The sequence below is a fragment of the Mandrillus leucophaeus genome, unplaced genomic scaffold, assembly GCF_000951045.1.
Source record: "Mandrillus leucophaeus isolate KB7577 unplaced genomic scaffold, Mleu.le_1.0 Scaffold129, whole genome shotgun sequence".
In the NCBI taxonomy this organism is placed as follows: Eukaryota; Metazoa; Chordata; class Mammalia; order Primates; family Cercopithecidae; genus Mandrillus; species Mandrillus leucophaeus.
The window spans coordinates 987,128-997,925 of record NW_012101243.1 but is presented as its reverse complement, the minus strand read 5'-3'; the positions used below and the strand labels follow the sequence as shown (position 1 = coordinate 997,925).

The following is a 10,798-nucleotide window of genomic DNA, read 5'->3' as shown; positions in this document are numbered from 1 at the left end:
AGCGATTCTCCTGCCTCAGCCCCCTGAGTAGCTGGGACTACAGGTGCCTGCCACCACGCCCGACTGATTTTTGTATTTTTAGTAGAGATAGTGTTTCACCATATTGGCTAGGCTGGTCTCGAACTCCTGACCTTGTGATCTGCATGGCATGGAGTTTTGAAATTCACTTTTGGACCTTGACTTAACATACAGTTGCATTTTTTCCTCTCATTCTTTGAATTTGTTGTCTTTGTATTCAACAGTCCCCTTTCCTTTTATTTCTTGAAACATTGGGACTTTGCCGTAGCTCTTTAAACTTTCAGAACAACTAGAGATGAGTAGATGTATTTGCTTTTTTGCCTTTTATTTTCCTAGGGCTTTTAGAAAACACTTATTTTGAAACAATCATAGATTCACAGGAGGTTGCAAAGAAATGTACAGGAAAGTCCCATGAATTCCTCTGCTGGTCTTCCTCCCATGCCAACAGCCCATAAACCCACAGTAGGATATCAAAACTACAAAACCAGTTGACATTGGCACAATCACTAGAGCTTATTCAGATTTTACCAGTGATATACACGTACTCATTTGTGTGTGCATATAGCTCTGTGTGCTTTCATTACAAGTATAGCCTTGTGTAATCACTCCCACAATCAAGGTACTCAGGTTACTAAGACCATGAGATTCCCTCCTGGTACCCTTTATAGCATACTTATCCCTAACCCTGGAAACACTAAACTGTTTTAACTGTCTATATGTAATTTATGACTCTTGGTTAATGGAATCACATGGTATGTATCTTTCTGAGAGAGGCCCTTTTTACTCTGTATAATATCCTTGAGATTCATCCATGTTGTTGTGTGTTTCAGTAGTCATTTATTCCTATTGTCCAGTAGTATTCCATGCTATGGATGTACCACAGTCGTGCTCTTTTTGTTAACAGAACTAAAGCAACTCTATGGAGCTAAGGTAACTGTGTCCAGCTGAGTAGTGATTTAAAGTTATTGGAGTGTTTTCAGAAATACCATCTCACCTCTAACAAGGCTATCTCAAGTCACTTGTTTGGGAAAACAAAATCATGAAGATATGATTTTGTTCATCATTGTAGAACCATTAAATAAGTCATCAGATTATTATTTGAACCCAGGGGTACCCAGTCAAGTGCTCTTTCCCTAAGGGGCCTTAGCTATGGAGATTTACATTTACAGTTGAGAAGTGAAACAAGAAAAATTCATTTTTGAAACATAATAGTACCATCTAGACTGGCTGACCAACCCTTCCCCAGCACCACCAGTGCACACACGCATATACATACACACATACATACACACACTTTAGGCTGAGGGAGAATCTTGTCTTTTTGAATAGCCTTCATAGTCACCTCTGGGATTTAAGGGTACCTGATATTTAAGACCTTTAGTATACTTTGGTTTAGTGGTTTTCAAACATTTTTGAATATCAGAACCCCTTTTCAGAACCCCTTTTCCTAATGGACTGTTTCATAGAACCCCAAAATATGTAACAGGTAACAGCAATAGTTTTGAAAGTTCAAAATGGATGATCTTTACTTGTGAGGTCGGACATGTGAATGGTGGGCATATTCCCATGATTCTGATATGCTGTCAGAGCTCTGAGTGACAGACAGTTGCTGACTTGGAGCACTTCAATGGCTCATTTGGTTTTCTCTATTTGGTTACACAACAGTGAGACACGCGTGATGCACATGGCCATTGTCAGGGTGATTTTTCCTGAACAGCATGCTGTAGTTACTTCGATTAATCAGAGATGGGAGGACAAGCTCCGTTCTGAGGTCAACATAATACTGAGCTATCCTAGCAATACAAAATTGTGTGTGGTGGCGGGCTTCACTGTCTTAACATTTGACTTGGAACATGTTTGAGGGCGCATCTTTTTTTTTTTTTTAATTGTCCTATGTTAAAAACACACACATTTTGTAGACTCTCCGAAGCCCTGTGGACTACTATTAGATAATTGTTGGCTGGGCATTGTATAATCCCAGCATTTTGGGAGGCTGAGGCACGAGGACTGCTTGAGCCCAGGAGTTCGAGACCGCCCTGGAAACATAGCAAGACCCTATCTCTACAAAAAATAAAAAATAAAAAAACTAGATGGATATGGTGATGCATGCCTGCAGACCCAACTACTCCGGAGGCTGAAGTGGGATGATCACTTGAGCCTGGGAGTTCAAGGCTGCAGCAAGCCGTGGTCGTTCTGTTGCACTCCAGCCTGGGTGACAGAATGAGACCCTGTTCCCCCTTCAAAAAAAAGAAAAGAAAAGAAAAGTTATATAACTCAGACTATTATTTTTTAGTAGATTTTTTTTTTAAGTTTGTTTTTTAAAGGATGTTAAAGATCTTTAGTTTCTACTCTGTCATCCTTGAGCATATGCTCAGTTCTAGGCCTTGTTAGCCTGACAGATTTGCCCTTTATCTGCCTGTTAAAATCTTCAGTGGGTGAGGAATGAATGTCCCTCCTGGCAAGGCTATTCTGCCTAACAGTATGTAACCCATTTCTGATCCACTCTGGTACTTTCTCCATCGACTTTTCTATAAGTAGCAAGGATCTTGGGGTGTTTGAGGGTAGAGGTTAATGTGCCGTTATGTGCTATATGAAGAAACTAATTTCGGGGCAATCGGGGCCACCAGGAGCATGGCGAAGTCAGGAGCCAACTTGATCTCCCACTTCCCAGGCTCCACAAGACCTTGTGTCTCGAGCTCACTTCAGAGCTTCTTGGCTTTTCTTCCAGAGGACTTTTCTGTGCTGTCCACCTGAACCAAGAGTGTCCACCTGGGTTTGTGTTAAGGAGAGATAGTTTCTGACTGTCCTGTCACTGAGTGCAATGTACCTTTTCCACTCAATAACTTTAGCAAAAGGCATAAATTTAGAGGGAGCTAGCTAGAACAAATACGGTTTAAACTTTTAAAATGTATTCACCATCTAATTAGGAAGACATGAATAAATTTTTCTTAAATCTTTACCTTAAATTGATATTTTGAATAATCCTAGAATACATTTAGAGTGTGTTTTCTAGAAGTGTATGTATTACTATAGAGAAATAACTTTTTGGATCATTTTCATTATATGGGTAGTATCAACATCGTTCATATATATCGCTATTTGATCTTATTTACCAGTGCTAATTTAAATCACTAGAAGGTTAAAATCCTACTTAATAATCATGGTATTTGAGGAATCTGGCTACCACATAAAAATGAACATCAGGAAATACATTTGATATTTAAATTATTTTAATTGCCATAGAGCAGGTTTTGTTAAGCTTTTTCTTAAACAGCTAGATAATAAATTTTTAGGTCTTGTTGCACATACTGGATTCTTCTTCGAGCAGCTGTAGGCAATATGTAAAACAAATTTTCACCTGTATGGTTGGGTGCAGTGGCTCACATCTGTAATACCAGCCCTTTGGGAGGCTGAGGTGGGCAGATCACTGTAGGCCAGGAGTTCAAGACCAGCCTGGGCAACATGGCAAACCCTGTCTCTACAAAAAATACAAAAATTAGTTAATTGTGATGGTACACACTTGTCGTCCCAGCTTCTCAGGAGGTGGGTGGACCACTTGAGCCTGGGCAGTCAAGGCTGCAGGGAGACGAGATTGTACCACTGCACTACAGCCTGGGGAATAGAGTGAGACCCTGTCTCACAAAACAAACAAACAAAAACCCCTAAACAAATGAATATGGTTGTGTTCACGTAATACTTTATTTACAAAACAAGTCAAGCTGGCATTGGGCTGTAGTTTGCTGACCTTTGCCCTACAACAACAAGTATTAATATGTATTAAGTGCCCAACTCCAGTAAAGATTATGTAGCAGTTTTAAAAAGAAGCCCATTTTAATGACCTAGCACTGTGGCTCACACCCATAATCCTAGCACTTTGGAAGGCTGAAGCGGAAGGATCGTTTGAGTCCAGGAGTTCAAAACCAGCCTGGGCAACATAGAGAGACCCTGTTTCTACAAGAAATTAAATAAAAATTAAGTAAATAAAAATTTAAACAAAGAAGCCCATTTGAAAGTTTAGGTTATTTTAAAATTCATATTATTTGTTGGTACCTAATGCACTGACATAATTCAAAGTCCAGAAAGCACACAGAGAAATACCTTATCACCAGAGAAATACCTTGTCACCAACCACCCATTCCCTAGAGTCAGCCCTTATCAGTTTCTTGTATATCCTTTCAGAAACATTCTATGGCTAAACAAACAATAGCAAATGTATTTTTTCCTTTTAAAAATTTTTCGGTAAAATACACATAACATTAAAAGTTACCCTTTTTATTTTTATATTTTCCTTTTTTGAGACAGGGTCTTGCTTTGTCACCCAGGCTGAAGTATAGAGGCACAATCACAGCTCATGGCAGCCTCCAGCTCCTGGGCTCAAGTGATTGTCCCATCTCAGCCTCCTGAGTAGCTGGGACTACATGCACACACCATCACACCTTCTAATTTCTTTAATTTTTTTTGTAGAGATGGAATCTCACTATGTTCCTCAGGCTGGTCTCAAACTCCTGGCCTCAAATGATCCTTCCTCCTGAGCCTCCCAAAGTGCTAGGATTATAGGTGTGAGCCACCCTGCCCTGCCTAAAAGTTACCATTATAACCATTTTTAAGCATACAAGTCAGTGATATTAAGTACATTCACATTGCTTTGCAACCATCTCTTTTTTGTTTAAATGCAAATGTTCTCATTTTATGTGTAGTAGTTTTCTTTTCTTTTCTTTTCTTTTCTTTTCTTTTCTTTTCTTTTCTTTTCTTTTTGAGACAGAGTTTTGCTCTTGTCGCCCAGGCTGGTGTGCAATGGTGTGTTCTTGGCTCACCGCAACCTCCACCTCCTGGGTTCAAGTGATTCTCCTGCTTCAGCCTTGCGAGTAGCTGGGGTTACAGGCATGCACCACCATGCTTGGCTAATTTTGTATTTTTAGTAGAGACGGGGGAGTTTCACCATGTTGGTCAGGCTGGTCTTGAACTCCCAACCTCAGGTGATCCGCCCACCTTGGCCTCCCAAAGTTCTGGGATTACAGGCGTGAGTCACTGTGCCCAGCCACATGTATAGTATTTTTAACATCTTTTTCATTTAGCAATATGTAAGTTAAAAACCATTTTATTTTCTGCATAATGGTTGAATCATACTTTATTTTATTTTATTTTTTTGACAGAGTCTCACTCTGTCACCCAGGCTGGAGTGCAGTGGCATGATCTCGGCTCACTGCAACCTTCCTCTCCTGGGTTCAAGTGATCCTCCTGCCTCAGCCTCCTGAGTAGCTGGGACTACAGGTGTGTACCACCACGCCTGGCTAATTTTTTGTGTTTTTAGTAGAGATGAGGTCTCACCATGTTGGCCAGGGTAACCTCAGGTGACCAACTCCTGACTTCAAGAGATCCTCCCGCTTTGGCCTCCCAAAGTGCGGGGATTATAGGCAGGAGCCACTGCACCTGGCCCTTTTTTTTTTTTTTTAAGTTATATAAATATTTGATCCACCTGCAATTTTGCCAGGTAATTAGTGAGAACTATGGCTCCCCATTGTACTAATACCATACCTCACTGTTTGAAATACCACCTTTATTTACTTCCTTTTCTAAATGTATTTGAATCTTTTTTTGGTTCTCTCTTCCATCGAGTCATCTGTCTGTATATTTGCTCATACAATTCTATTTTAACTATTGTACCTTTATAATATTTTTAAAATATCTGGTATGGCTAGTGTCTCCTTATTGCTCTTTTTTCTAGTTCCAAAGCTATTAATTTATTATTTTATTGAGACTTTTTTTTTTTTTTTTTTTTGGTCTATTCATAGCTGGAAATCTTTGTAACTTTTTTTTTTTTTTTTTGAGATAGAGCCTCGCTTTGTCACCTAGGCTGGAGTGTAGTAGCGTGATCTCAGCTCACTGCAACCTCCACCTCCCAGATTCAAGAGATTCTGAACCTGCCTTAGCCTCCCAAGTAGCTGGGATTATAGGCACCTGCCACCATGCCTCCCTAATTTTTGTATTTTTAGTGGAGACGGGGTTTCAAAAATGTTGGCCAGGCTGGTCTTGAACTTCTGACCTCAAGTGATCCACCCGCCTCGGCCTCCCAAAGTGCTGGGATTACAGGCATGAGCCACTGCGCCTGGCCAGGACTACATTCTTTTTAAAAATTAACCCAAGGATAATTGATATCCATATGTTAACTCTTGCTGTCCAGGAACAGGGTGCACTGTACCATTGACTTACGTCTCTGTGTTCTTCAAATAGTATTTACGTTTTTTTGTTTTTTAGAGAGGGCTTACATGGTTATTCTTAGGTATTTTATCTTTTAGTTTGTTTATTATTCTCATTCATTTCTTAATTTAAAGGAATAATGTGTTTTAGTTACATGCACATGAAAAAAGTTATCATTGGCCAGGTGCGGTGGCTCACACCTATAATCCCAGCAATTTAGGAGGCTGAGGCAGGCGAATCATGAGGTGAGATCGAGAACATCCTGGCTAACACAGTAAAACCCCATGTCTACTAAAAATACAAAAAATTAGCCGGGTGTGGTGGCATGCACCTATAGTCCTAGCCACTCAGGATGCTGAGGCAGGAGAATGGCTTGAACCTGGGAGGCAGAGGTTGCGGTGAGCCAAGATTGTCCCACTGCACTCCAGCTTGGGTGACAGAGGGAGACTCCATCTCAAAAAAAAAAAGTTATCATTTTGAAACTGAACTGTATTTGATTCATTTTTGGTGAATCTTGGTTTTCAAAACACAAAATCATTGGTGAGATAGACTTTCATTTTTAATTGTTAGTTTGTTTTCTGCTACTGACCGCCTTTTTGTCACTTTACATTTCTTCTCTGAGCCTTAGTTTCCTCATCTGTAAATTGAAGAATCTAAAACAGATATCTAAAGCCTGTCTTCCCGCTCTGCCCACATTGATTCTGATGTGATTAACTTCCTAGAGACCTTACATCTGCTCAGGGAAGCCCTCTTGATGCTAGGACCTAGGTGACTGCCAGTGGTTGAGGACCATCTTGAGCTCTGGATTTCTAGTCCAGAAATCCAGAATCTAGTCTGGATTTCTAGTGGCCAGGCTGGTGGGCCACCATCAAGGTCATGTCAGGAAGCTCACTGTCCACCTTCTAGGGCTAATTTGTTTGGTTGGGTAGTTAAAGGTTTAGGGTCCTGGTTTGGAATTGCTTGAAGTGCTCTGGTATCTCCTCAGGAGTTCGCCTTTCCTTTTCATTCCCTCCTCTGGACCCTTAGCTCTCAGACCTACTATCCTCAGGCTGTCCATATGTCTCCCAGTGCCACCCTCATTGTTAACTCCTTCCTTTCCCTCTCTGCCTTCTGGCCCTCTCCCCCATCCCCTCAATACTCAAGGAAGGAAGTGGAGCCTTGGGTTGAAAGAATCGGCTTAGCAACAAGCCAGGTTTATGTTCTCATCCACCTTTGCCTTTCAATAGCTGTGTGATCTTTGGTAAGGTTTAGAGAGAATAAATGCAAAGTACCAACCCATGATTACTCCAGCAGGGGTCTTGGGGAATTGGCTTGCTCATTAGTGGTTAATAGTATTAATAGTAGCTTATTACATAAACCTGGGTGCTGGGCTCTATAATAGGAGCGTTTATAAATGACCCATTGAATCTTCACAAACAGCCCTAGGAGGAGGGTAGGAATTATGTATCCCATTTTGCAGATGGGGAAAATAAAGCCCAGGAGAACTGACCTATGCAAAGTCACACAGCTAATGAGTGTCTGGGCCATAATTCCAACTCAGCTTTAAGATGTCACTCATGGGACTGAGGAACTGAATTTTTAACTTACCATGTTAATTTCAGTGTAGAGCCACATGTGGCTAGTGGCTACCATATTGGACAGTGCAGTTCCAGATGTGTGGCAGCAGCTCAGTTCCACGTTAGTCAGGAGGGAGTGCTCCTTCCTCCCCTCTCCTTCTATCCTCCCACGCCCCTCCCCTCAGCAGGTGGGTCTTACTTTTGGATGGAGAACACCTTCTGAGTTTAATTTTTGTTGCTTCTTTAATTCTAACAGTGTGAAGAGTGCCAGTGCTGGCAGCATGGGGTCTGCATGGGATTACTGGAAGAAAATGTGCCTGAGAAATACACCTGTTATGTTTGCCAAGACCCTCCAGGTAGAGATTTCTGGAGTCAGGGATATAACAGTATGTAGCCTTTTCCTTGGCACAGCTGGCTGTGTATGACACATTTTAAATGTCTGTGGTCTTGAGACTCATTTCTTCAGCATCGGCTAGACTCCAACTCCTCCTCGCCTCTGTTGCTATCCCGCCTGGTGGCCAGCTGTCCTGAACGTAGCAATAAGAGCACATGTGTGAAGGGGCCCACCTAGTGGAAAGCCTGGCCTTGAGCTAGAACTATTCCTTTTCTTTAATTATGGTTTTGAAAAAATGCATGAGGTCGGGCGCAGTGGCTCATGCCTGTAATCCCAGCACTTTGGGAGGCTAAGGCTTGTGGATCAACTGAGATCAGGAGTTCGAGACCAGCCTGGCCAATGTGGTAAAACTCCGTCTCTACTAAAAATACAAAAATTAGCTGGGTGTGGTGGCAGGTGCCTGTAATCCCAGCTACTTGGGAGGCTGAGGCAGGAGAATCGCTTGAACCCAGGAGGTGGAGGTTGCAGTGAGCCGAGATTGTGCCATTGCACTCCAGCCTGGGTGACAAGAATGAAACTTTGTCTCAAAAAAACAAAAAACAAACAAAAAAAAAACATGAGATCTACCCTCAACAAATTTTTAAGTGTACAATACAGTATTGTTGTTAATAACTGTAAGTACAATGTTGTACAGCAGATCTCTAGAACTTTCATCCTGTGTGATTGAAGCTCTGTAAAAAAATGTAGAAACTTCCCAAGTTTGAGTGTCATCCTTGTGTAGGGGCCATGCTAATCTTCTCTTTATTGTTCCTGTTTCAGTGTATGTGCTGCTGAAGTGGCACCTTTTCCTTTTCTTGAGGACTCATGTGGATGGGCATGTGGGCTCTGTCTTTGGCTTTTGGGGGCTGTTGGAGGGTTAGAAACCTGCCTCTGCCCCCCCGTGGCAACATCTGCCCTTCATCACATCACTGCCGACTTGAAGGGAGAAATGCCCTTGAGGGGAAGGAGGAAGGCATGGTTGGGTAGAATCTGTTGCCACCCTGAGCAGTGACTTAATTACTTAGCAGGATCAGTTAGTTCCATGGCTATAGGGGTCACCTGTGGCTCTTGGTTGCTCTTTTCTAGAAGGAATGGATTGTAAATATGCAGTTCATTGTCTTAGTTTCCATGGGATGGTGACATTGTCTCCCATTACCACCTGTAAGGTTCTCCCTCAGCTCTAGTCCCCTGATTCCTTTAGAGCTAGACAATGCTTGAGAGCCTCTGCTTCCGCTACTCCTTTCTGTCTGATGAGGTGGGCCTGGTTCTCTTACACCCAGTTTTGCTTATGAGGAAGAAATTGATCCTTGAGGATACAGTTGACTTTCCTCATAAAGCAAATTGGAATTAGAACTGGTTTGCAGAGCCAGGTCTCTTGATTTTGTTGGTTGTCTAGGGAGGGACTGGCCACCAGTTCATTTAACAGCAAGCAGGTCCCCTCTGGGCCTGAAGGCCTCTGTTGTGACACTGTCTCTTTGTACTAAATGAGTCCATAGACCTAGAAGCATCTGCCTCCACTTGTCCCTTTATCCGAAGGAAATAAGGTAGTCAGAAGATTTGACAGGTGAACAAACACAAATCCAGAAGGGACATGACTGGCCCAAGATCACACCACCAGCCAATGCCAGACAGGCGATGAGAACCAGTTGTCTCATATCTTTATCTTGTAAAACAGGTAGTGCAGCTCTGAATCCTGCTGCTCTAGGCACCGCCTGCAGCAGCTGCCTCTGAGCTTCCCCCATATAATCCTGAAGGCTCGTTAGCATACCTTTTAAAAATCTTTTTTTCCCTACCGTGTCTTTCTCTACTTTTCCTTCTTTAGAAGTCACACACACTCTCTTCATCAAATCCTGTGTACTCACTGAACTTCTGTAACTTTAATCGCCAAGACTGTGAATAGACTCTTCCTTGAACTGAGCACAGCATGTCTGCCACAGGGTCTACATGTATAGACTGACTCTGCAGTGGGTTGGACCAAAAGTTTAACAGATTCAATTTTTAAAGGCTACTTAAAAATATTTTTAACAGAATCAAGGTGTATCCCTACCATGTATATTAGTAAAGCCAGAAGTAGCTCAAAGACCTTAATAGGAATCACCTGGGTTTTTCAGGTTTTTATAGATATTGACAGTTTACAACAGTCTGGTTGAAAGCTTTTCCCTGGGACTTTGGAGCAGGTCATGTTGATAAGTCACATGTGCTTATGTTTTCAGTCCTTCCTAAGGAGTCCTGTAACAATAGGATGGCTAAAGCCATCCAGTTCCTATGTTGTTCTAATGAATGGGTAACAGGTGCAGAGAAGGGAAGGGGCCTGATCATCTGTTGAGTTAGGTGGTAGATGGTACATTTGCAGGGGGCCTCGAGGCATCTTTCCATTGATTTGATAAGTCCATTCAAGATGCCTTTTGCCAGGCACTGGGGATACAACCATGAGCAAGATCGTTCCTACTCTTTTGGCTCTTAGCCGGGTTGGGAGCCAGAAACAGAAGTTAAAACAAGTTCAGTAAACAAGACTGTGTAAGGTAGTGATGAATGCCATGATGGGAAAATTGATAAGATGACTGTGAGGCACAGAGGATGCTCTCAGTTTTGGGAAGTAGCAGAAGGCCGCACTCCTGGGCAACATGGCAACACCCCATCAAGAAAAAAAAAA

At 42.1% G+C, this 10,798-nt stretch overlaps 1 protein-coding gene across 2 annotated transcripts in view; it reads left to right on the top strand.

The window, feature by feature from the left end:
* PHF20 (PHD finger protein 20) overlaps positions 1 to 10,798 on the top strand; it is a 228,733-nt gene that overhangs the window by 187,552 nt on the left and 30,383 nt on the right. For both annotated transcript variants that reach the window (XM_011972373.1, XM_011972374.1), the window contains exon 14: positions 8,029 to 8,128. In XM_011972373.1, the coding sequence (XP_011827763.1) occupies positions 8,029 to 8,128 (100 nt within the window). The remainder of the gene's footprint in view (positions 1 to 8,028; positions 8,129 to 10,798) is intronic.